The sequence below is a fragment of the Trichomycterus rosablanca genome, chromosome 5 (genome assembly GCF_030014385.1).
Source record: "Trichomycterus rosablanca isolate fTriRos1 chromosome 5, fTriRos1.hap1, whole genome shotgun sequence".
Classification (NCBI taxonomy): domain Eukaryota; kingdom Metazoa; phylum Chordata; class Actinopteri; order Siluriformes; family Trichomycteridae; genus Trichomycterus; species Trichomycterus rosablanca.
Genome location: NC_085992.1, coordinates 44,054,462 through 44,080,257, shown reverse-complemented (window position 1 = coordinate 44,080,257; position 25,796 = coordinate 44,054,462). Strand labels below are relative to the sequence as shown.

At 37.1% G+C, this 25,796-nt stretch overlaps 2 protein-coding genes across 3 annotated transcripts in view; one reads left to right on the top strand and one right to left on the bottom strand.

The window, feature by feature from the left end:
* Positions 1-347, top strand: part of LOC134315183 (regulator of microtubule dynamics protein 2) — a 65,415-nt gene extending 65,068 nt beyond the window's left edge. For both annotated transcript variants that reach the window (XM_062996209.1, XM_062996208.1), the window contains exon 12: positions 207-347. The gene's annotated coding sequence lies outside the window, so the exon portion shown is untranslated. The remainder of the gene's footprint in view (positions 1-206) is intronic.
* A 4,079-nt stretch (positions 348-4,426) lies between these two features.
* Positions 4,427-8,253, bottom strand: LOC134315182 (cytochrome P450 1B1). The gene is made up of 2 exons (XM_062996203.1): positions 7,247-8,253; positions 4,427-5,149 (listed from the first exon to the last, which is right to left on the bottom strand). Exons 1-2 carry the CDS (start codon positions 8,251-8,253, stop codon positions 4,597-4,599), a joined length of 1,560 nt encoding a protein of 519 aa, XP_062852273.1. The 3' UTR covers positions 4,427-4,596.
* Positions 8,254-25,796: the final 17,543 nt, after the last annotated feature.

Below are 25,796 nucleotides of genomic sequence, written 5' to 3'. Positions count from 1 at the left end.
AAGGCATCATCTATGCAAGATGTCTGTTAGTTTTAACTTGATGCATTATTTATGCTATTTACAGAATACTGTAAATAGCTGTTTGATCTATGTTTTGTCTGGCTTTGTTAACGTTTGGATTAAGTTTTCCTGAGCTATCTATGTGTTTGTGTGGATCAGAGTCCTAAGCACTCATTACATGTATTACATTTTGCTTTCATTTGCAGAAGAGGTCATCGGTCTACACAGGTTTTACCACAAAAGCAAGGACGAGTGTGTACGGGTGAGCGACAGGAGGTGTGCCTTGTTATACAAAAACCCAAGAGCCTATAGGCTTAGTGGGCCTTGCAGTGTTTCGTGGGAATAAACCCAGGGGAAATAATGTTTCATGCTACAGTGCCAGATGCTAGCACTCCCAACAATGTCCTTGTCTCCATGTGTGCCTCCGTTATCTGGATATGTTGACAGAGGTTAGTCAGACCGTGTTTCTTGTGCAACACTGTTAAATATTGTGTTGATTAGGTTAAGTAGCATGTACACCCCTCACATTTCTGCAAATATTTCATTATATCTTTTCATGGGACAACACTATAGACATGAAACTTGGATATAACTTAGAGTAGTCAGTGTACAACTTGTATAGCAGTGTAGATTTACTGTCTTCTGAAAATAACTCAACACACAGCCATTAATGTCTAAATGGCTGGCAACATAAGTGAGTACACCCCACAGTGAACATGTCCAAATTGTGCCCAAAGTGTCAATATTTTGTGTGACCACCATTATTATCCAGCACTGCCTTAACCCTCCTGGGCATGGAATTCACCAGAGCTGCACAGGTTGCTACTGGAATCCTCTTCCACTCCTCCATGATGACATCACGGAGCTGGTGGATGTTAGACACCTTGAACTCCTCCACCTTCCACTTGAGGATGCGCCACAGGTGCTCAATTGGGTTTAGTACATCACCTTTACCTTCAGCTTCCTCAGCAAGGCGGTTGTCATCTTGGAGGTTGTGTTTGGGGTCGTTATCTTGTTGGAAAACTGCCATGAGGCCCAGTTTTCGAAGGGAGGGGATCATGCTCTTTTTCATAATGTCACAGTACATGTTGAAATTCATGTTTCCCTCAATGAACTGCAGCTCCCCAGTGCCAGCAACACTCATGCAGCCCAAGACCATGATGCTACTACCACCATGCTTGACTGTAGGCAAGATACAGTTGTCTTGGTACTTCTCACCAGGGCGCCGCCACACATGCTGGACACCATCTGAGCCAAACAAGTTTATCTTGGTCTCGTCAGACCACAGGGCATTCCAGTAATCCATGTTCTTGGACTGCTTGTTTTCAGCAAACTGTTTGCTGGCTTTCTTGTGCGTCAGCTTCCTTCTGGGATGACGACCATGCAGACTGAGTTGATGCAGTGTGCGGCGTATGGTCTGAGCACTGACAGGCTGACCTCCCACGTCTTCAACCTCTGCAGCAATGCTGGCAGCACTCATGTGTCTATTTTTTAAAGCCAACCTCTGGATATGACGCCGAACACGTGGACTCAACTTCTTTGGTCGACCTGGCGAAGCCTGTTCCGAGTGGAACCTGTCCTGGAAAATTGCTGTATGACCTTGGCCACCATGCTGTAGCTCAGTTTCAGGGTGTTAGCAATCTTCTTATAGCCCAGGCCATCTTTGTGGAGAGCAACAATTCTATTTCTCACATCCTCAGAGAGTTCTTTGCCATGAGGTGCCATGTTGAATATCCAGTGGCCAGTATGAGAGAATTGTACCCAAAACACCAAATTTAACAGCCCTGCTCCCCATTTACACCTGGGACCTTGACACATGACACCAGGGAGGGACAACGACACATTTGGGCACAATTTGGACATGTTCACTGTGGGGTGTACTCACTTATGTTGCCAGCTATTTAGACATTAATGGCAGTGTGTTGAGTTATTTTCAGAAGACAGTAAATCTACACTGCTATACAAGTTGTACACTGACTACTCTAAGTTATATCCAAGTTTCATGTCTATAGTGTCGTCCCATGAAAAGATATAATGAAATATTTGCAAAAATGTGAGGGGTGTACTCACTTTTGTGATACACTGTATATGATCAGGTTAGACTGTGTAGAATAATATAAAATGGGAATAGACATTATTCATTTTTCATTAGTCACTGTCATGTGTCGTATTTTTAGCTACCAAAGTAAAAAAAGCTGTAATTACCCCACACACGCAGTAATCCCTGATCTTAAAAGATCAAGCAGAGGTGTAGTATCTTTGCTCTTTTTTTAGACTGCTGGGTCACAGCGGAACATGGGTGTTAGTGTATCAGTAATCAGCTGGCTCTATCTACAGTTGTCACGCACTCAGGACTGACTGCCTGGCTGGAAGTCTCCAGCTGATCAAGAACAGGATGTACTGGGGGAACAAGATAAGCCTCAGTGCAGGGAAAGGTCTATCCTAAAATTTCCATCATAGTAGATGGAATTGTTATGCTGACGCTGCCCAAATCCAGAAACTCAGTCTACACTTTGTATACGAAACAAAAATATATTTTTATTCTGAAAGGAAAGTTCATCAAAGATCATGATGTCTCACATAAGCAGACAAGGCTCAAGCAACAGTATACAGTCTGTTAATTTTAGGTAATACATTTCAGTAAAAATAATGAAGTTTATAATCATACTGGATTCAAATATAGTAAATGTAATGTTATATGTGGTATTCACTTAATGTATTATCTTAGTGTAATTTGCATTAAACAAACAAATGAGCATCAAAATATAAGCTTATATTAGGTAAAAATACACAACTAATAAAAAATAAAATAATTAAAACAATATGATGTATTAAATATCAGCACAGTTCATTTAAATTTGAAAGCAAAACACTGGTTGTTACATTTGTTTTATAAAACTAAATGCTTAGTAATGGTTAGTAATATAAATTGGTAGTAATTCAGCATAGTACACAACCCCCACCCCCTCACCCCCCAGGCCATTTGTATAAAAAAAAGTCTACAGTCATACAGTCTAATAAAGATCGATAGCAAGCTCAAGAACATTTTGATGCAAAATTTTAAAGCATGACCAAAAACCTAACCCTCCTGCCTAAATCTGTTCAGACTAACCTAGTTTTGACTAAACAATGTTGCTTCTAAATAAGTCATATCAGTGTAAGTTCTAAAATGAGTAAATCCTCAATTAAATCTGTCATGTATTATTATCATAAGATTATTTATTTGCCTAGTATGCCAGGTTGCATAGCAGGGAATTTTTTTAAAGAAAAAAAAAGAGTATTAGTCAATTATAGCATAACTATAACATGAAGTAAAGATGCTAGTTTGTGTAGCTTCAGCAAATAGGACTTAAGAGTGTTCTTCAAAAAGTTTCCGCACTTTTTTTTAACTCTACATTACATGACTTTTCTACAGTTACCTTTCAATGCATTTTTCCCAGCGTCGTACTTTTTTTAAAAATATATTTTGTTTATGCATTTTCTCCCCTTTTTCTCCCTTTCAGCACATCCAATTGCCTGATTGCATCATGATTCCTCTCCACCAATGCTGATCCCTGCTCTGATTGAGGAGAACAAAGCTACCCACACCCCCCCCTCCGACATGTGGGCAGCATGCCGTTTGCATCTTATTACCTACACTTTGATGAGTGCAGTGCGGATCAGCACTGTGTACGGAGAGACACACCCTGAGAGCACTCTTTTCTCATCTCTGTGCAGACATCATCAATCAGCCAGCCAGCATTAGTTTTGAGAGAGAGACCCTATCCGGCTTAATATCCCACCCCTATCTGAACAACAGGCCAATCGTTGTTCATGTGGCCACTCAGCCTAGCCGGCAGGCAGAGCTGAGACTCAATACAATGTATTCAGCGGTGTTCAGCGTGTGTTTTTACCGCTGCGCCACCTGAGCAGTTTCCAGTGTCTTACTTTAATGCCATCAGCAAAAAATGTTTTTGATTGAGCATGTAGCCACTGATGCACCGCTGCTTTCACATCATCATCACATGAAAATCTTCTTCCCCTTAAAACTTCTTTGAGCGTCCAAAAAGGTGGAAATCAGATGTCGCTAAATCCAGACCACAAGCTCTCTCTCTCTCTCTCTTAGTCTCTCAGACACGACCTATTACTACTCCCCCCACCTTCACTGTTTCCAACCAAAATATAAAAGTGCGGAAACTTTTTGAAGATCCCTCGTAATTGCAAACAAATCTAACAGCAGTAATCTGGGCTTCACTTTGCCACACTCTAATGTATCAGTGCATAAATGTTCATTCAGTCTGAATGTCTTTCAGTGTATGACATGATGATCCCACATTAATCAGTTAACCAAAATGATTGGCCTTAGTATAGTCAGTTTATAAATATATTAATAGATTGATATACACATACAGTAGTTTTGACCTGAAAGCACTAAGATTTACTTCATTGTTCATTATACAATAGGTCACCTTCATTTTGATAAGTGTTTGTTTAAAGTGTTTCAGTGTTTGAAGAGTTTTTTTCCCTTTTTTACAACCTGTTACCAACAAAAAGAAAACCCTAACCCTAACCCTAGTTCATAGTCCCATAATTCACATCCTGTGCATGAAGATATGGTCAGACCAACTTCTCCCCCAAATTTATATTGTCACGCAGAGTCACTGCCACATAGAATGGGTTAGGCTTCATTGTGAGCCCGTATGTGTACTCCAGAGTGGGTCGCTCTTTCACAGTAAAGTTACACTGTTGTGCAAGCAGCACTGTAAATAGGAAGAGCTGCATTTTGGACAGTTGTTCCCCAATACACCTTCTTTTTCCAGTGGAGAAGATCAGCACATTGCTGGCCATATCTTTATTTAATGCCCCATTCTCGTCCAGGAAGCGCAGCGGGTTAAAGACATCGGGTTGGTCCCACTTGACTGGGTCATGGTTCAGAGACCACTGGTTGACAAAAACCACAGTGCCTTTGGGGAGGGGGTATCCACTGACTGATGTGTCTGTGGTGGTAGAGTGGGGGATAGTCAGAGGGATAAAACTGGTGAACCGCATAACCTCATAGATAAAGGCCATTACGTATGGGAGGTTCGGTTGGTCATCGATAGAGGGCAGACGGCTTCTGTCCACAACTTTGTCCACCTCCTCCTGAAGTTTCTTTTGAATGTCTGGATACCTATAATATAAGAAAAAACAGTCTAGGTCAGTAGGTGTACTATGCTAAATGTGTTTTATTGTTTTTTTCTAAAAGAACTTTAATTCTTATTATAAGTGGTGAGCCTAGCAGGGGGTCCCAGAACTTTTTTTAACACAAAAAAGGTTGAGAATATATCCACTGATATAGACAATTTACTTTTAGGGATTGTAAAATGGATTATATTCGTTAAATTGCTCAAATAAAAACTTTTTTAAATGAATATATGGAAGCACCCAGGTGGATATTCCGCTAGTACACCAGCACTTGCCACCGGTCAGCTAGGCGTCATCTAGTGGGCATAACTGGCAGTGCCTGCAGCAGAAACTAGGGCAGGATGCTAGGGCAGGTAGACCGGACTAAATGGGTGGGCTCTTCTAACGCTGTGCAAGGACCCTAGTTAGCAGATAGAGGCGCCTGTTCAGAATGCATGGACGAAAAGAAGGGGTCGGCTAGGACTGCGCATGCGACGGAGGCAATCAGCGATCCCCAGCAGCAGAAGACAAATTGACTAGTCAATTATAGGTACCTATTAATTTCCTTTCTTTTATGTGCTCATGTCTAAAAAGCGTGGCGCAGTCACAGAGACCTTCTCTACCAACTTCTCCTCTTTTAATGTTTTTCAAAAGGTGGATTGGTGGCTCCAAATTGCACCTAGTTAAAATGTTTACATGAATCTGACTACACAAAGGAGTACCAAACACCAGTTCTGAAGAGGCAGTCCTTAAGTTTAGTACAACTGCTCATACACACACCATTAAACCTAGCAGGCAATTACCAGGTTTAGTAGGTGTGATAGAGCAGGGATATTGCCAAACCTTTTGTACATTCTGTTCTGCGTCAGTGAATTTTTTTTGAACTGTTTTATTAAGTGTGTAGCGTGTGTGTGCTTCTCTGTTAAGTATGATCTGCTACCTGTGATTTGAGTGGTGTTGCTGACGTTTTTTTCGGAAGGTTCCTGCTCCTCCTATTTAGTACTGCAGACAACACCTGGCAGCACTGCTGCTGATTATGTAATGTGCTTGGCACACACTGACAAGTGCTCTACAGCTAAACACAGACATGAAATGCTCTGCTTATCAGACATGTAGGCTATTGTGCAAATGTTTCAAAAAATCACCTCACACTTTCCGATTCATTTCTTAAACCACTTTTATTAAGCAACTCTCTGCACACTTGTTTTTCTTGTTTATACACCTGTACTGAGTTTACTTTTGGACATTTAGAGATTAAGGTTTTATAGAAGAAATGTGTTCTTGCAAGTGGTTTGCATGGGGAAAATCAGCTGGGTGGCCCAGAATAATCTGACAGTTGCAGGAGTATACTAAATACACATTATGTATTAATTTAGTTTTACTAGTTATAACAACTTTAACCTGGTCTAAGTCCAGTACCACACAGTAATACTGGTTACAAGACAAGAATACACCACTCTTAACACATTTAACACATTTAACACACACTTTGGAGCAAACAATTTTCTGCATGTTTTTGCAGATTGAGTGGAAATTTGGGTATTTGGAAGAAAATTCACACAGGGAGAACATACAGTTGCAATCGAATATATTCACCTTTCTTAAAACAATAAGAATTTAGAACTCCTGACTGTGGAAGAAAGCCCAGTTTTTTGTGCAGTTTTTTATTTGAAGTTATTTTATATCCAGAACACGACTGTTACCCCATTAAGAGTTCTAGTTTAAAATATTTAATCTGCAGTAGGTTAAAATAAAGCACTGTTCAGGCTATTGAACATAATGGCCCAGCTTTTGGGACCACTAAAATATTACACAATGTTTTTACCGATTCGTATCCTAATTCTTGATGCCAAATAGATAATTTGTTATATTTTTCTGAGTGATTAATCTATTTTATTGTGTTTTATTTATGGCATTAAGGGAACAAATTCTTTTTAAGCTCTGGTATTACCCAGGATTTTTAATATTACATAATATTCAAACTGTACTAATATCCTAATATCAAATTTGTTTCAGAAATGTGCCAGATGTTTGAAGTGTGGTAGATCTCCGAGAATGGAGCCTATATCTGTCACCCTATATTTGTTGTGTTATTTTAGCTTACCGGACAAGTACCAGAACAATCCACTGCAGGACGGTGGAGATGGTGTCCTGACTGGCCCCGAATATGTCCCCGATGGTGGGTGGCACGTACTTCCCATCCAGATGGACCCCTGAAGGTCCGTTCATGCCGCGGTCCAGCGTCACGATCAGCGCGTCGGTTATATCACGCACCACGCTGGTTTCTATGGTTTTCCTGTGCTCCACCACCTTGGTCACGATGAAGTCGTAGAACTCTGCGTTAAGCTCCTTGAACTGTCCGAACAGTGTCTTAATTGGGTTGGGAAAGTACTGAAGCCAGGGCATGACGTCCACGATACTACCGGCGCCCACCGTCTTGGAGAACTTGTCGTTGCGCCCGACCAGCTGCTGAAACTCAGAGTCGTCGTACGAGTAACGCTTGCCAAAGCACACAGCGCTGATGATGTTGGCTGTGGACACTACGAGGTAGTAATTGGGCTGAAAGTAACCGTGCTTTCGGGTCTTGTCCACAAAGAGCGTGAGCAGCTCCCGCACCTCGCTCACGACGTGATCCTCGAAGGCGCGCTTGGTGTTGCCGTTGCCGGTGGTAAACTTGCGCACGGTGGCCTGCGCCACCCGCCGGTGCACCTTCCACCACTCGTTGTAGTTCCCGAAAGCCATGCTGCGTCCGCCCGATACATAGCTAAACGAAGCAAAATCAGGTCTTCCGGCAAAATCGACCCCCTTCTTGACCAGCGCCTGTAGGATGGCGTCTCCATTCAGGACCACGACGGCTCGGTTACCAAGCTTGATCTGAAACACGTTCCCGTATTGGCGCGCCAAGCGGCTGAAGTAGAGGTGCGGGTTGCTTCCTATCTGTGGCGCGTTCCCAACGATCGGCCACGGAAACGGACCCGGTATCGTCCGGTATCGCCAGTGGCGCACACATCCGAACAGCAGGTGGATGGAGAGATAAACTGCAAGACAGACGAGTGAGACGCTCCATCTGGACAGCTGGAGAAAATCCGTTATAACTCCTAGTAGTTCCATTCTAGCACCTATAATAAAAAATATCAGTATGCGTATTTTAAACACATTACTTTAAAGAACTAACTTACATGTAGCTTTTTTCCAAATATTTTACCGATGGGTCTCGGTATGCCATATAATTTGGACCTGATTTGTAATGATCTAAACTAAGTCCAATCACTTTTGAAAATGTTTGCTTTCTATAAATATATACAGCGCCCGTTATTTATTTATAAGGATTTTAACGTCAAGTTTCACACACTTTAGTTACATTCATGACAGAAACAGGTCTAACCACCGTCATGGACAATTTTGTATCTCCAATTCACCTGACTTGCACCTCTTAGGACTGTGGGAGGAAACCGGAGCTCCCAGAGGAAACCCACGCAGACACAGGGAGAACATGCAAACTCCACACAGAAAGGACCCGGGCCGCCCCACCTGTGAATTGAACCCAGGACTTTCTTGCTGTGAGGTGCCAGTGCTACCCACCGAGCCAATCTTTTTTACACCCTTTCCACATTTTAAATTCATCCACTGTTGCTTTTTAACTCTTCATTGCTTTTATTTGGTTTTCATTCGCATGCACGAACAAATGCGCCTAAATTCTTGTTTAAGTGGTAAACACACAAAAAAAACATGCTGAAATGGTGTGTAACTTTAGATCACTTTGGGCATTTTTTGCACCTACATGTTGGTGTGATGACACATCGGTTATACAGCACAAATAGTCTCAATTAAAGATGCAGTTGGCAACTTGCATACCCTGTCTTTTTAATTGTACCAGTCTAATTAAAATAAAAGACAATTGGTTGACGCGTTGCATGGAACACTTGGTAGTGCCAACAGTAAGCTATACAGCAGCCTATAATTTTTAGGACATCTTATTCATATCTTAACAATTGTTCATGTGCTGCTGTTTTACTGCTCATGACGCTCATGTAATAAATACACTTGTTCAAGTAGTGGATGACAGAATAAAGCGCACTGTGCAGTAAACATGCATTTGTTCTATTTACATGGATAAAATACAGTAAATATGAAATGTTTTAATTGTCATTTTTGAAAGCTAAGATAATCAATTACGTTACACTTAAATAAATACCATCCTCCTACCTGATTATTTCCAGTTATTCCAGAACAGGTTGCTCTTTTATAGCTCAGACAACTCAGACAGCGTGCGTAAAGCAAAGCTCATTTTAATAAAAACCAGAATAACGCAGCGACATGCAGGTATCACTCGCACAGCTTTTGCACAAAAAATAATAAAAAATAGGTATGCCCATCAGAACGCATTGTACCCTGGTAAATCACAACAAGCGGCTGTCTGTTTTAGCAACTTCATTCAGGTTTACATCAACGCAGTAGTTTCAGACGCGCAGCGCGCAGTAATGCGGATCCTGGACTGACTGAAGTGATTTATCATTAGAAGTAGCGAATTCTGGTGCACATCACCAATGTGCGTTAACTTTACAGGTCTGCACTAAATAAGGTTTCACCTCCTCCTCCTCTTGCTCCCTCCTCCTATAGGTACTCCTACTCCTCTCTCTCCCCCCACAGGTCCGCATTTCCTCACACAGTTTAGCATAAGCGACGCTCAGGCACCAGATATACAAGGTTGCCAGATATAATGTTTGCTATTAGATAGGCCTATAAAGTTGTGATAATTCTCCACAAACTTTATTTGTCCCTAGGTGTGAGAGAGTGTATGGGTGGGTGTGTGAAACGGGGACACGGGGAGAACATGCAAACTCAGACTAAAAAAAAAACGCTCCATTTGGGAATCGAACCCAGGACCTTATTTCTGTGAGGCGTCAGCAACCACCGTTGTGGACTTTTTTCACAAGCTGTAGGAACATTATTGATACTGTCCTTTAATGGATGCAATCAAGTTAGCCCTATTTATATAGTCCTCAGCTGTGGTCAATCATAATCACTAGCAATTCAAAAGCCATAATGAAGTGCAATTACTCTGTAGAATTAACACATAAAAAACGAAATATAAATTAAAAATTAAGTTACTGTATGTATATTTTTGATCTGGTATGTTTTCAGATAACTCACAATAAACTTTAATCAATAAATCAATCAATATTTTGTTTACCTATACACATTTAATAAAAATTAAAACTAAAAGTAAAAAAGAACATAAATTGTCTAATTAAAATGTTAAGCCACTGAAAACAACCTGAATGTCTTCAATGTGCCTTAGTTCATTTTCAGTCTTTGGTATTTTACTATAGTAACACCATTAGGATTGAACACCATTTCTTCAAAATGTATTTCTTTAATTCTTGTTTTGAGGATGGCAGTGGAAAAGGCCTAACAGATGATTAATTGAATAACATTTACTGACTGTGAAGGTCAGCACTAGTTGTCTTTGAAGAGACCACTTATATCATGATAGAAATGTTTTATCATACAGAATAGGTGATTATTCCAAAAACATTTTCAGTGCTGCTTCCCATATAAATGGAAAGCTGAATGCAGCAACATATCTAAAAGCATTAGCTTGTTTATTTATTCAGACCTTTTCCTTTATTCTTCTTTATCACTTTGTAGATTTGTATAGTTACAAGCCATTAAGTGTCCCAAATAATAATTTGCACAACAAAGACAGTTAAAGTACCTTTTCCAGATAGTATGATGAATAATTTTACTTGCATGCATGTAACATTGGCTATATTACATGTGTTTGGAAGTTTATATCATTTAGTATATTCTGTAAACTTGAGGCACCCAGCTGGTGTACCGTTACAAAAGAAACACTGCATTCTATTACGTCACTTTATATACTGTACATATATCATGTCTGTAAGGCATCTGAGCCAGCAAAAGAAAAACTGGACGTGCTGGTTGTTCTCTCATCTCACACAGGTAACATTCCTTCCCTTTTATTTAGTGGTAACCAGTCCAGCCTGAATCAGCAATACTGTATGAACTGCTGACTAAGGAAAGCAGTGTTTCATGTACTGTAATAAAACCTACTGAGTATATATTTTCAACACAATACTGTTCATTGTTTACCTGTCTTGTACTAGAACTTAACATCAAATATGTCTAATATCAAATTCCTCTATCCAGTGTAACAGAGACATGGATCACTTATCAACCCTCTGAGTGATCTTTAAGGTTTCTGCATTTTAAATCTCACATTTTTCTCACCAACCTGGATACTGTTGCATTTGGCTTTCTTATAGTGTTAAAAGTACAATACAGATGAAGCTGAAATAATTTTGCAAAGATCTGAGTCCAGTGAAATAGAGCATACAACCTTTAAAAATTTAAATTAAACCAGCTATCATCAATCTGGCATATAGGCACCACTGGTGCACCACACTGTGGTGCATACAGAACAGATTCCAGGTACAACAATGCCAGCTTAGATGCATGGATTAGACACACCTGTTCAGAATGACGAGAACTATACTGTATGTTTCTATAACACTTGCAAAATCTGGTTTTAGCCCTGCGACAAATGGCCTATAGACACCTAGGCCTGCTGTGTTTCTGTCAAAGGACCTGGAGGTGGTACATGGACAACTAAGAACCTCTGCTGTAAACAAAGCTGAATCTTACTATTCTGCATGTCTGGTGTCCCTAACGGTCTGGGGGTGAATTTACAGACTCTGGCAACTTAGCTTGGATGCCTGTAGCCTTCTTCATCGTTTCTCAGCAACTCAGTTTAGAGTTTACGTTTTGTTCACGGTTAGAGGTAAGGTAAAAGCAATGTTTAACGCCACAGAAATAACCCTACAAAATATTTAACAGTGCAATGATTGTTAATTTATGGTTTTACGGTTAGAGTACGGTAAAAACTAAATCTGAAAAAGGTGATAAAACAATGGGATCAAAGAAAGGATTTCATTTGTTTTATAAAAATTGTAAATTAGTCTGAAACAACACAGTGGTTTTGGATTGGTGGACTGGTTTGTTTACATCCCTCCCATATAACTCTTCTTGACTCTATTAGGACTTTAAACCATGTGTGTGTTTTTCTATGTACATTTGCTATATTCATATAAAAATATTTTTTAAAAAGATTTCGAATTATTCACTTAAATTTATGCCATTGAACTCATATCAGTTACAGCAGTTTCAAGGCTGAACCAACTTGATTAAATGTTTTAAGTCTGGTGTATTCACTGTTGTGTCAAAGATGATGCTTTGGCTAAGTAGACTTCCAGCAATTTTAAATATATATTTTTTTATCATTTAGGACTAAACTTATGCAGCCAGTTAATCAAAACCAATTGTACCAATTGGTCTATGCAATATAAAAGTGTAGAGAGTACACAGAGATAATTATTATGATTTTTTTATTATGATATTATTTACATCATCACAACTGCCTGTTACTGCATGTGACACTGTATCATTTCAAAACATCATTCAAAACCTTCTTTTCTGTTTACTTTTTGTCAAAGAAACCTTATAAACTTAATAAAATATTAAGTTTAAATATTATTAAATATTATATATACAGTGTATCACAAAAGTGAGTACACCCCTCACATTTCTGCAGATATTTAAGTATATCTTTTCATGGGACAACACTGACAAAATGACACTTTGACACAATGAAAAGTAGTCTGTGTGCAGCTTATATAACAGTGTAAATTTATTCTTCCCTCAAAATAACTCAATATACAGCCATTAATGTCTAAACCACCGGCAACAAAAGTGAGTACACCCCTTAGTGAAAGTTCCTGAAGTGTCAATATTTTGTGTGGCCACCATTATTTCCCAGAACTGCCTTAACTTTCCTGGGCATGGAGTTTACCAGAGCTTCACAGGTTGCCACTGGAATGCTTTTCCACTCCTCCATGACGACATCACGGAGCTGGCGGATATTCGAGACTTTGCGCTCCTCCACCTTCCGCTTGAGGATGCCCCAAAGATGTTCTTTTGGGTTTAGGTCTGGAGACATGCTTGGCCAGTCCATCACCTTTACCCTCAGCCTCTTCAGTAAAGCAGTGGTCGTCTTAGAGGTGTGTTTGGGGTCATTATCATGCTGGAACACTGCCCTGCGACCCAGTTTCCGGAGGGAGGGGATCATGCTCTGCTTCAGTATTTCACAGTACATATTGGAGTTCATGTGTCCCTCAATGAAATGTAACTCCCCAACACCTGCTGCACTCATGCAGCCCCAGACCATGGCATTCCCACCACCATGCTTGACTGTAGGCATGACGCACTTATCTTTGTACTCCTCACCTGATTGCCGCCACACATGCTTGAGACCATCTGAACCAAACAAATTAATCTTGGTCTCATCAGACCATAGGACATGGTTCCAGTAATCCATGTCCTTTGTTGACATGTCTTCAGCAAACTGTTTGCAGGCTTTCTTGTGTAGAGACTTCAGAAGAGGCTTCCTTCTGGGGTGACAGCCATGCAGACCAATTTGATGTAGTATGCGGCGTATGGTCTGAGCACTGACAGGCTGACCCCCCACCTTTTCAATCTCTGCAGCAATGCTGACAGCACTCCTGCACCTATCTTTCAAAGACAGCAGTTGGATGTGACGCTGAGCACGTGCACTCAGCTTCTTTGGACGACCAACGCGAGGTCTGTTCTGAGTGGACCCTGCTCTTTTAAAACGCTGGATAATCTTGGCCACTGTGCTGCAGCTCAGTTTCAGGGTGTTGGCAATCTTCTTGTAGCCTTGGCCATCTTCATGTAGCGCAACAATTCGTCTTTTAAGATCCTCAGAGAGTTCTTTGCCATGAGGTGCCATTTTGGAACTTTCAGTGACCAGTATGAGAGAGTGTGAGAGCTGTACTACTAAATTGAACACACCTGCTCCCTATGCACACCTGAGACCTAGTAACACTAACAAATCACATGACATTTTGGAGGGAAAATGACAAGCAGTGCTCAATTTGGACATTTAGGGGTGTAGTCTCTTAGGGGTGTACTCACTTTTGTTGCCGGTGGTTTAGACATTAATGGCTGTATATTGAGTTATTTTGAGGGAAGAGTAAATTTACACTGTTATATAAGCTGCACACAGACTACTTTTCATTGTGTCAAAGTGTCATTTTGTCAGTGTTGTCCCATGAAAAGATATACTTAAATATCTGCAGAAATGTGAGGGGTGTACTCACTTTTGTGATACACTGTATATATTATTATAATATTATATTATATATGTTAAATATTTTATATTATATATAAAATATTGCATAATATTGGCCATAAGGATCAGTGTTTTTTTGGCGCAAGAAAGATAAAGCTTGTGACCAAAAGTATTCTATCCCCAGTCGAGCATGGGGGTGGGTCGGTGGTGATGTGGGGATGTATTTTTCTGATGCAAAAACTGGCATTCTTTACTGTGTGACTGGTAACATTAATTAACAAAAATACCAAGGTATTTAAGAGAGAATGTTATCCTTTCTGTGGGGAAATTGAACCTTGATGATCATTGGATTCTCCAGCAAGACATCCCAAACACTCTCAACCCGAGTAAACTAAAGCTTGCCTGAAATGGCCTTCTTAGTAATTTGCATGAGAAGAATGGGCAAAAATTCTATAGAGAGATAGGATATCTCTTATAAAAGGAAATTATTATCAAGGCAAAAGGATGTTCCAGCAAGTACTGAGGCTGGGGGTTAAATAATAGTGCACATTAACATTAGTCAATAGGACTAGATATTTTCAACTCAAAATTATGTCAACTCATCAAAATTGCTTGTGTTATCAATTAATATTATTTCTCTATTTACTGAGACGTATAGTTAGATATTTTCATTTAATCCTATACACATCACCATTATACCCTTTAGGTAAAGGAATTTAATATTTCCAAGTGCAACTGTATTTGTGTTTAAGCTTAATATTATGATGTTCAGGTTGTTTTGACTTGCTGCATCTCTCTCAACTGTCCTTTCCTGTTTTAAGACTGGCACAACCAAACTGTCCTTTTCATAGTCCTAAAAAGGGGGAATGGGGTATTCTTGTTATTCCTCCAGGAGGATGCAATGACCAGTGCATTTATTTATGAAAAAAAACTCACCGATGTGGTTTAGGCTGTAGTTTATATAGTTGTATAAGCCCTTACCTCATATAAATCAGTTTGGTGTTTACCAGAGAGGCTACACAACTCCAGTACATTTCAAACAGTAAAATAAAAACAATGAAAAGCTTTTAAATTGATTTTGCTAATAGAAGATCTTTTTTTAAAGACATGTCCACGGCGTTTCCTACTTTTCGCCCGGTAAATTGAACCACGACCCTGATTAGGATAAAGCGATAGTAAAACAGACAGTGAATGTATGAATGAATGAATAATCCTGTTATACATTAAAACTTTTATTAAGCACACCCTGGATAGGCTACTTTAAATCTCTCTACTTAAAGGGTTTAGTAAGATAAACACTTTATTGTTTAGTTTTTTTTATTTTTAATACTAAGTGACTTGCGCTTTGCGACCGTGCGCAATTTCTCACTGATCTTCAGTACCACGGACAGCGCATGCGCCAAATAGAACTCCCCTCATTCAGCGCATAACGTGTGGAAATGTTCTTTGTTTCTTATTATTACATAGATTGTTATATAATTTAACAAATAAAATATTCAGAATTATAAATTACAGGACACTCTTAGCAACCACTTTTTGATCATAAATAATATGTTAAATTAAAATGCTTAAAAGTGCTTACATTTAATCGTTATTTTTAAGTAACACAACGGATATAAATACGAATTCCCCATTTAAACAATCTCTAAATTAATATTATATGTTAATGTTAATATTATGTTAAATTTTAATTTTATGCGTGTTATACTATCAAATATAACTGTATATAATTAAATACACACACAGACAAAATGTTCAAAAACGCTAAATACAAATGTAATATTATAAGCAAGATTTAGTTTTCTAAAATTCTAAAACCTTTTAGGTCCATTAGTTCAAAAGATGGTTTCAGGTTGCATTTAAATGGTCCCCGTCTATAACAGTGCATTATTTTCTCTCTACATTCCTCGGCACTAAACTGTGTCCTGATCAGAAACTATCAATAATAAAAACAAAAGCATGTTCTGTCTTTAATGATAACACCAAACACACCATATTTACAAATGCACAATAGAAAATCATTTAAAACCTGAGGTTGAGAAACATGGCATGTGCTTAGATGTCCGAGTAAGCAGATTGTACTGAATTCTGTCAGTTTAAAACTATTTATTTTCTGATAAACAATAACTACAGGTTTGTATGTTGTTCCTGTTGCTGCTGCTTTTATGCTAAATCCTTTAGTCTAAATCCTAGCTCGAGATTATTGTGTTAAATGTAGAGAATGTTGTATACTGTATAAGCCATGTTTTAACAACTAAAAATAAAATAAATACCAGACGATGAAATTAAGCATATTGTATACTGTAAACTACTATCACCTGAACAATTTGGGTGGATTTATACTGGTTAAATTCGACCTTGTTGACAGTGTGCACTTGAATTCTTAAGACAGTGGACTAATCTTTTTTATATTGCAGGGAAAGCGATGGTTTAAAGTCTAACCCTGCTTTTAAGAGCACTGGTACATTTTTCACATATTTGCTGGGAGACACGTGAGCTTGTCACGCAATAAAGAATCAGCGGTGAATGATGTGTGTTTGCGCAATTGATGCTTTTCTCTAATGACAGTATAGCCCTGTGTCTCTATCATGCAGGTTCAGTCTAATTCATTAAAACAGTTACAGAGTGGGGTGTTTGAGTAATCTGTTAAACTAGCCCACCGCCGGGTTCGAATCCCAGCGTTAGTTCTGGCGTATACACAGACATGATTGGCTGTGTCCTGGGGGATGGCTAAAGCGACGGATTGGCACCCGTCTGTGTTTTCCCCCTTGCCCGGACCTGCTGCGACCCTGACCAGAATAGATAGGCTGATTAAAATGAAATGAAAATTAAACATTAAAAAGGTGCTGTTCAAGAGAAATGTCTGAAACTGAAAGAACGTTGTTTTAGTATCTTAATGATGAGCAGCAGTTTCTGCAGTACATCCTCTCATCAAAGTGACTGAAATGTTCTATAGGGATAAAGCTGGTGGGATAAAGCTGGTGGGATAAAGCTGGTGGGATAAAAGGTGGTGATAATTACAGGGGCCACAGCTGGAGGGGATCCCACCTGTACTTTGTGGTAAAATGGAGTCGAAGGTCCTGAATTACAAGCTGCTTTTGTCGTATGTCTTACATGAACCACAACATTTGGCTCACAGGATTTGGCCATTTTTACAAGCAGAAAACGGCTTTGTTTGAAATGACTGAATAAAGCTAAACACATTATGTGATATCGGAAAGCCCGTCCTAAAACATTTGTACATTTTCCCTGGACAAACTGAATTGATCAGTTTATTCTAAAATCGTTTACATGTTAGATCAGGTTAGATGTAGAAAAAAATCGTCACTGTGCCAAACAAAGGTTTCTAGAACTGGTGTGATTAATGTATTTATATTTATTTAATTGTTTGTTTGATTATTTATTTAAATATTTTTTTATTTACGGCTATTTATTTATTTACGTGTAGCAGTACAATATCAACACTTCAAATAAGAAGGTATGTTTTTTATAATATTATAATTTATTTACAGGGTAAGTCTTTTTACAGAGTACAAAAAACTAAAAATGTAAATATCTGTTTGATTATTAATGTGAGCACTAAACTTCAGGTAGGACTACAACACTGGATGTGACTTTTAATTGTATCTTATATACAGATAATTTACAGCTGATTTTTAAGCCAGATATTATCTAAAACTCTAAACTAAATACTGGTTCAAAAATGGTTCCATTTTATATAATGTAAAATATAATTCTGAATTCTCTGCAAACTATTTTGACATTAAGAAGAAATCATGCCTGTATTGTATAGATGTGGGAACTTATTTTGGGAAATATTTTTAATATTATTGGTTTACTATTGCTTAATCGTATAAGTTAAAATGTTGGATGTCGTTATAGTGCCACGACAATTTAAATTTATTAGCGTAAAATGTTGGTGAAAGTAGAATAATAATGTATAAACCAAATCTGCCATAAACTAACACTGTACTACTAATAAAACCCTGAGTCATATTGTATTTAACTATTTAATTGTTAATTGTTTAACTATTTAAATTTTTTTTTTTATTAATTAATAAAATAATTTGCCTAAATATCAAGTCACTAAAGGAAATACTTAAGCTAAAAACGAGAAATGATGCTTTACAGAAATAATATTTTACAGTGACAAAAACATCATGTAACGGTTTAGATTTAAAACGATATAACTATTATTATTATTATTATTATTATTATTATTATTATTATTATTATTATTATTATTATTATTTTTATTATTATTATTATTATTATTATTATTAATATTATTATTGGCAATAATAATAGTAATATAGTAATAATACTAATAATAATACTAATAATAATAGCAATAATAATACTAATAATAATAATAATAATAATAATAATAATAATAATAATAATAATAATAATAATAATAATAGTAATAGTAATAATAATAATAGTAATAATAATAACAGTGTATTGGCAGTTACTACCTTGAAGCAAAACAATACTTTGATTTAGGTTGAAAAAAAATGTATCGTTATAAATGTCAAAAACGCACTTAAAAAAAGAACTTTTTACAGATCTCCTGATAAATAGAACCCAAAAATTTGTAACTTTATGGCAGCATATTTGTCTATTTTCTTTCAATACTGGCAGTTTCATGTGTCCTAAATCCCTTGATAAATGACGGTTTCTGGAATTAAAAATAAAAAGCAATTTTGATACCTGCCGTTTTTTCCTTCTTTCAGTAACAGCAGAGACAATTTTGGAACATTAAAGGTTCGAGGATAGCTGTGGTCTTTTCCTACTGTTTTTCTACACCAGTGGTAAAGCTTATAAACATCTAACATCAATTACATTGATAAATTATAAGCTAAACAAGATCAAACAATAAATATAAGACTATTAATCACAAAACACTAATAAAGTGTTAAGTACTCGTTAAATCAAATTTTTTATTTTGAAAAAAATAAAGTAATAATGCATCTAAGACTTCCTTACCTTAATTTTCTCTTCCTCACTTCCTCAGGAGGTGTCATGGGAAAGCTTGTTAAACAAAAATCCTCATTATAATTAAGTAAGGAGAGAAGAGGTGTAGAGTGATGACACAAAGAGACAGCAGGCATCTCTCACTTCAGCTGGATTCAGATAAGGACAAACATGCATACTGTGAATGGAACTGCCAGTCATTAAATAAGATATATGAGTAATAAATCTGTAATAAATCCTAATGCTTGTTTTTAGTAAAACACTTGACACAGATTAGAAAAGGCATCACACTGTTACTTCAGTACGCACACCTGTGCTTGGTTAATTATCCTGATGATAATTATACTTGAGTGTTTTAACTACACAAACACAAAACCTGTTTAGACCTGCCTGTGATCAGTCAAGTGAAACACTTCCTAAAATATTTTCTATCATTTTTTTTTCTGTTTTTCCTGTGTGACATTAAACTATTGGAAATCAAAAATCAAGAAGTACAAAAACAGGTATGATCAGATCTTTTTGTGAAACAATTTTATGTGACCATTAAGTAGGACACAATTACTGTTAAACTATCAAATTCAGAGGACAACTCTTATTTTCATAAACATGTTTCTTTGGATTTGCATGGATAATACAAAATGGTGTTTTAACTTTTTGTTAACAAAATACAGTTGTAAATATGTGAATTAAAATAAAAAATACTTAATTTACTTAGTTAATTACTTAGTTTTAATTTGATTATTTAATTTAATTATAATAATTAATTATTACTTAGTTAATTATAAATAATTTCTTAATTTATAAACATAACAAATAACAGTAAGAATGAAATGTATAGTTTTCTTTTAAAATAATATAATTTTAACTTCCCTTCTACAACAACTTTTAGAAACGGACCTGAAATTGAGGATGTCAATGGTCATTCTCCTCCACACATTCAAACATTTGACTTAGATACATTTTAAGGTCAAAATGTGTTTTTATTACCATGACACTATTGCCATTAAACTGATGGACAAGTGCTCTTTTTAAATGTATTAAAACTGTCAAAAATGTAATTTTATGTACTTATAGGATGAACAACAGGATAAAAGAGGTTTTCAAGATTTTCAAAAATAAAAAAATAAATGCAAATGGCCAACATAATGCAGACATACTGTTTTTTATTATTTCAGTAGCATATACTGTACATAAATACCAGTTTACAGAAAATGATGAACCCCCTACTATAAAATACACACTTTATTACCATGGTTCCTCAAAACATCATTATATATCAGATATTTAACCCAGTAGCTGTAGCCTAGCGGGTAAGGTAATCAGAAGGTTGCTGGTATAAACCCCACCACTGCCAGGTTGCCACTGCTGGGCCCTTGAGCAAGACCCTTAAGCCTTAATTGCTTAGACTGTGTACTGTAAGTCGCTTTGTATAAAATGTCTGCTAAATGCCAAAAATGTAAATGTAACTATTTACTTCTTTGTCCCATTAAGATCAACTCAGTTACAAGAGGACTTTCTTCACCAATGTCAAAACACAATAAGATACAAAGGATCAAGTGTTAGAATCCCATTTGCCCCTTTGAATTAGGAGCCATCATATATGTGCAATTCTGTCAGCAAAAAATGTTGCTTGTTGTACCTTTAGGACTTTACAAGAAGAATTATTATGTTTGCCTACAGAGAAATGTTAAGGTATCTTTAATGATATATGTCTATGGGGTTAAATCTTCCAGACAAAGACTAAGCAGAATGTCTGATAACATCAGACGTTAGCAGCTAATAATGATACACTCAATAACATCCTGATCAAAGTCTAAAGCCTCTCAGTTGTTAGTTTCTCCTAATAATGTGATCACATGTGCTGTTTACAGACATACACTATGTAATTTAGCATGCCAGAGGGTGAAGACTAACCTATGATTTTAGCCATGAACATAGACATTACAGTGATTTATGGGTGTTATTAAGAGAAGTGCACTTGCTAGAAGAGAGGTGTGCACTGTAGACTGGCAAATCTTCATTACTTTGTCATGTTGGTGACCTTCTGGTAGAGGTAGACATATGGAGAAAAAGCCTTGGGGCATTAAGGCCTGTACACCAGTCACGCACAAGCAGTTCATCATATAGATGACAACACAAATGCCGCAGGAACACTCAGGTTTGTGTGTGACTGGCAAGACGAACTCAGAAGGACTTTATATTGAAATTTGTTTTAAAACTTTGTCTTAGGTTTTACCTGACAGGTAATTGACAATGTACACTATTGTTCTAGTATTCTATTTTTCTACTATCAATCTTTTTAAAAATAAGGAAAGTTTTTGCAAACTTTCTATTTTTGTGAGGTCATTTACTGACCTGTCATGTTTGACAGAGACTGTTGGATAAAATAATTGTATTGAAGTTGTATGAAATAATACTTTTTTATACTAAAAAATTACAAGGATTTTCTGAAGGCTCTGGTAAAAGTCAAAGTTACATGTGTGCATAATTTACTGCATAGTTTAACTGTCAAAAGTTAATAGGAATTTGTATTGAACAAAAAAATACAATACAAAATACAAGGTAAAGGCGCCCAGGTGGCGCAGCGGGATATTCCGCTAGCACACCAGCGGCGAGATTCTAAGCTTCTCAGTTAAAAACTCTGCGTTGCCACCGGTCAGCTGGGCACCATCTAGCGGGCATAATTGGTACTGACTGCAGGGAGGGATGACTGGACTAGGTGGGTGGGGTCTTCAAACTCTGTGTAAGGACCCTGATTGGCGGATAGAGGCGCTTGTGCAGAGTGCATGAGTGGAAAAGGGTTCTGTTAAGGGCATCCCCAGCAGCGGAAGACAAACTGACTACACTAAACTTGGAGAAAAATGGGGGGAAAACGCATAAAATATATATTAAAAAAACAAGGTAAATGAAGTTTAAAAATATTACTAAGAGCCACTATGCCATAATCACATCTTAAAGCTATCTAAAAACTAAAAGCTATCAGGATTGTATCTTTCATTTCAGAAAGAAGTTACAGTATGCCAAAACCAAACTCTTAAAGACTTCTAGTTGTTTTACTGAGTATCGTATATGCATGTTTAATTAAACTGATACTAAACACTGCAGTAAGTCATGTACAGTCAAATGCACCCGTATAAAAAGGTTATAGTATCTGATCATGACATTTCATGGTCTTATGTTGTCTCTTAACTTGTAAATGAAAAATTGGAAGCATATGGCTTGTGGTTTTAAGCATATTAAATTCTTATTTGTTTTCTGGGTGCTTATAAATGTCTTCCTTCACTTACACTGGGCCGTGTTTCACACAAAATTCTTCCAACCGAGTATTCATTTACTAAAGTACCAACATCATGATTCTAAGACCTGTCGGCCAGGGTCCATTCTGTTTGTAGTTGTTCTTACTGTGTCTGCATGGGTTTTGTTGTGTGCCCCGGTTTCCTCTCATGGCAACAAAGTCCAACGGCAAGCAGTCAAACCGACTTGAGCTATTAAAAAATTGCCTTTAACAGGAGTGTGTGTGTGGTTTCTCTGTGTGGCCAGTGATGGACTGGCTACCTGTCTGGGGTGTTTCCTGCCTTTCGTCCAATAAATCAGACACGCCGAACCCTGACCAGAATAAAGCTGTGGTTAAAAAAAAATAATAATAATAATTAATAGATTATTATGAACTACTTAGAAGGATGGTGTGTAGTTTGGGATGCAGTGCCCTCCTGCTTGTATCCTCATTGTGGGACATAAAAACAACAGATTCTTTCACTTCATTATCAAAAAGCTTAAAAATGAACAATGCAGTTATACACTCAGTAATAAATGTGTCTGTGCGAATTTGCCAGTGTAAAGTAAATGTATTTGTTTAGAATGCAATGAAGTTTCCTACATGCAGGAGTAACAGCACTGTCTACAGCACTGCATTTTATTACCAAGGCTCACTATAATCATTATCACATAATAATTCCAGAATGTCCAAAAAATTAAACATCCAGCCTTCTTAGAAGTCCCCATATTTGATAAAGCTAACAAAATGTTAATGAAAAACAGAGGTTAATGAGTATCTCAGCTACCCTAATGACCTTATGGACTAATTGCTAATTGTGGTACCTCTATCAGACCATTCCCTTTTTTCTTGTTTGGCCAACTGTTGCAGGGGCCCTTGTCAAAGTGTAGTCAGTAGCCCGTGAAGGTGTTTCTCTCTTTCTGACAACATGATGGCATCCTTCCCTGGAAATTTGAACTGGCGTCAGATTTTTTTTCTCTTTTTTGGGTGTGTTGAAATCTCTTTGGCATGACAGAAGCTTTACAAAGAATAGAAGTTCAGTTATACGGTGGTACGTGATCAACCGCATGAGTGCGCTTTTAGTTTGGGATGCTCTGCTAACCCACATTTTTTCTCATCTTACAGCCTTACTGCTATTGTGATCTGTGGACATTTGGGTTTCTGGTTTAACAAGAATTATAATAATGCCATACAGGGATTTAGGAAAACATCAGAAATGATGAAATCTTTTTATGTAAGTCAACAAAAATGCACATGGATACAAATACAAATGATACAAATAGTATATAGTAGTATATACATCCACTGGCTAGGTTTTACTATACTATATATGCTTGTTTGCACTAAGCATATTGCTGTATTAGCAAATGGATTTGTAGAGAAAAAAAACACTGTTCGCCGGGGTAACCTCCATTCAGTGGGATTTTTTACTTTTTTATTAGTGTTAATATGCTTATCAGTTTTTATTATTATTATTATTATTATTATTATTATTATTATTACAGTTATCTTTTTACTTCTTTTTAAGAAAATAAGCCAATATAAATGAATTTATAACTTTACAATTAAAATGAATGTAACAGTACTTTCAGTACAATTACAGTTTGTATAAGGCCTTACTAACAGTATAGTAATTATTGAATCCCTCACATTTAAGGATATAGATATTTACTGTGCTGTTAGTAAGGCCTTATAAACACTGAAATGACATTGGAAGTACTGTTACATTCATTTATAGTGACTCAATATAAATGAAAGATAAGTGTAATAATAACAATAATAGTAATAATAATTATAACTTTTTTAATAAGAGTATTATTATTAAGGTCAAAAAATGTATCACTAAATGTAGGTTACCCCTGGCATACAGTGTTTTTTTTTTCTATCCTAGAACTGATAGAACTGGGCACATCAGTTGTAAATTGAAATGGCATGAAAATGACCTCTATGTGATTTTTCAGCTAAAACAACAGTCACTGTTCTGAGAAGGCCCACAAGTATGTCTGTAGGACAAATCTGTGCTCATTTGTGCACTGATGTTGGTCAAGAAAGCCTTAATTGATCCTCCCATTCATTCAAACGCTGTTCAGTGGGGCCGAGGTTAGGGTTCTGTGCAGACCACTGGAGTTTCTTTATAGAGCATGCTTTGTGCACAGGGACACAGTAATGCTGGAACAAAAAGCATTACTGTGTCCCTGTGAAGTATATTCAATAATAAGAAAAGGTGTTACAATACTTTTGCCCATGTATGTTTGGCAAAAAAACATGCACTGCACATCACCATGCTAATACCACACCTACATTGAAATGTGTTGGTGGCAGCATCATGCTATAAGGGTGCTTTTTAGCAACAGGGACAGGGAAACTAATAAAAAATTTGGGATGGATAAAGGCATCCAAAACAAGGAGCATTCTTCAAAAAAACCTCCTGCTGAGTGCACAGAAACTCACACTGGGGCAACAGATCAACTTTCAACCTAACAATGATGACACTGGATTGGCTTTGGGGCAAGTCTTTCAATGTTCTTGAGTCCAATCAAAACCAGACTTAAATACCACCAAACATCTGTGGAAAGACCTGAAGATGGCAGTTTGTAGATGCTTATCATCTAATATAACAGCGCTTAAAAGGATCTACTATGAAGAATGTGATAAACTGACCAAAGCCAGGTGTCCAGAGCTTATCCAGGTTGCAGGTGTAATAGCGGCCAAGGGGGGCTTCAACAAGTTACTGAATAAAGAATCTGAATACTATTGTGATTAAGAGATCAAATTTATTTTTAAATGGGTAAAAATGTTAAAAGACAGCTGTCAAAGGCTTGATAGCACCTACATAAATCATTTATTTAGGTTATGAAAAGCATGTTCCTCCAAGTACTAAAGCTGGGGGTTGAATAATAGGGCACACTGACAACTGTCAAGAGAATATGATGTTTTTAACTCAAAATTGTCAACTTATGTTATCAAAATTGCTAGTATGTTATAATAAACATTTTCTTTGTTTACTGAGACTTTTTAATTGTATGCACATCATCATAGTACATTTTAAGATGAGGGGTCTGATTATTTCTGATGCAAATGTATAACTATAAAACATCATTTTGTTACTCTTGTAAATGCTTAGTTCATGTTAAAACAGTAACAGTTTGAGGGGGAAACTACACCACAAAAATGCTATGCAAAATTATGTTGGTCAATCTGATTTTTCAAAAGCTTTTAATTAAGTTCAGA

What these genes read in the sequence shown, in the direction of transcription:
- LOC134315182 (XM_062996203.1), bottom strand. Translation starts at nt 8,253, where the DNA reads ATGGAACTACTAGGAGTTATAACGGATTTTCTCCAGCTGTCCAGATGG. An exon ending in ATTGTTCTGGTACTTGTCCG is followed by an intron (nt 5,150 to 7,246) that starts GTAAGCTAAAAT and finishes CTTATATTATAG; the next exon opens with GTATCCAGACATTCAAAAGA.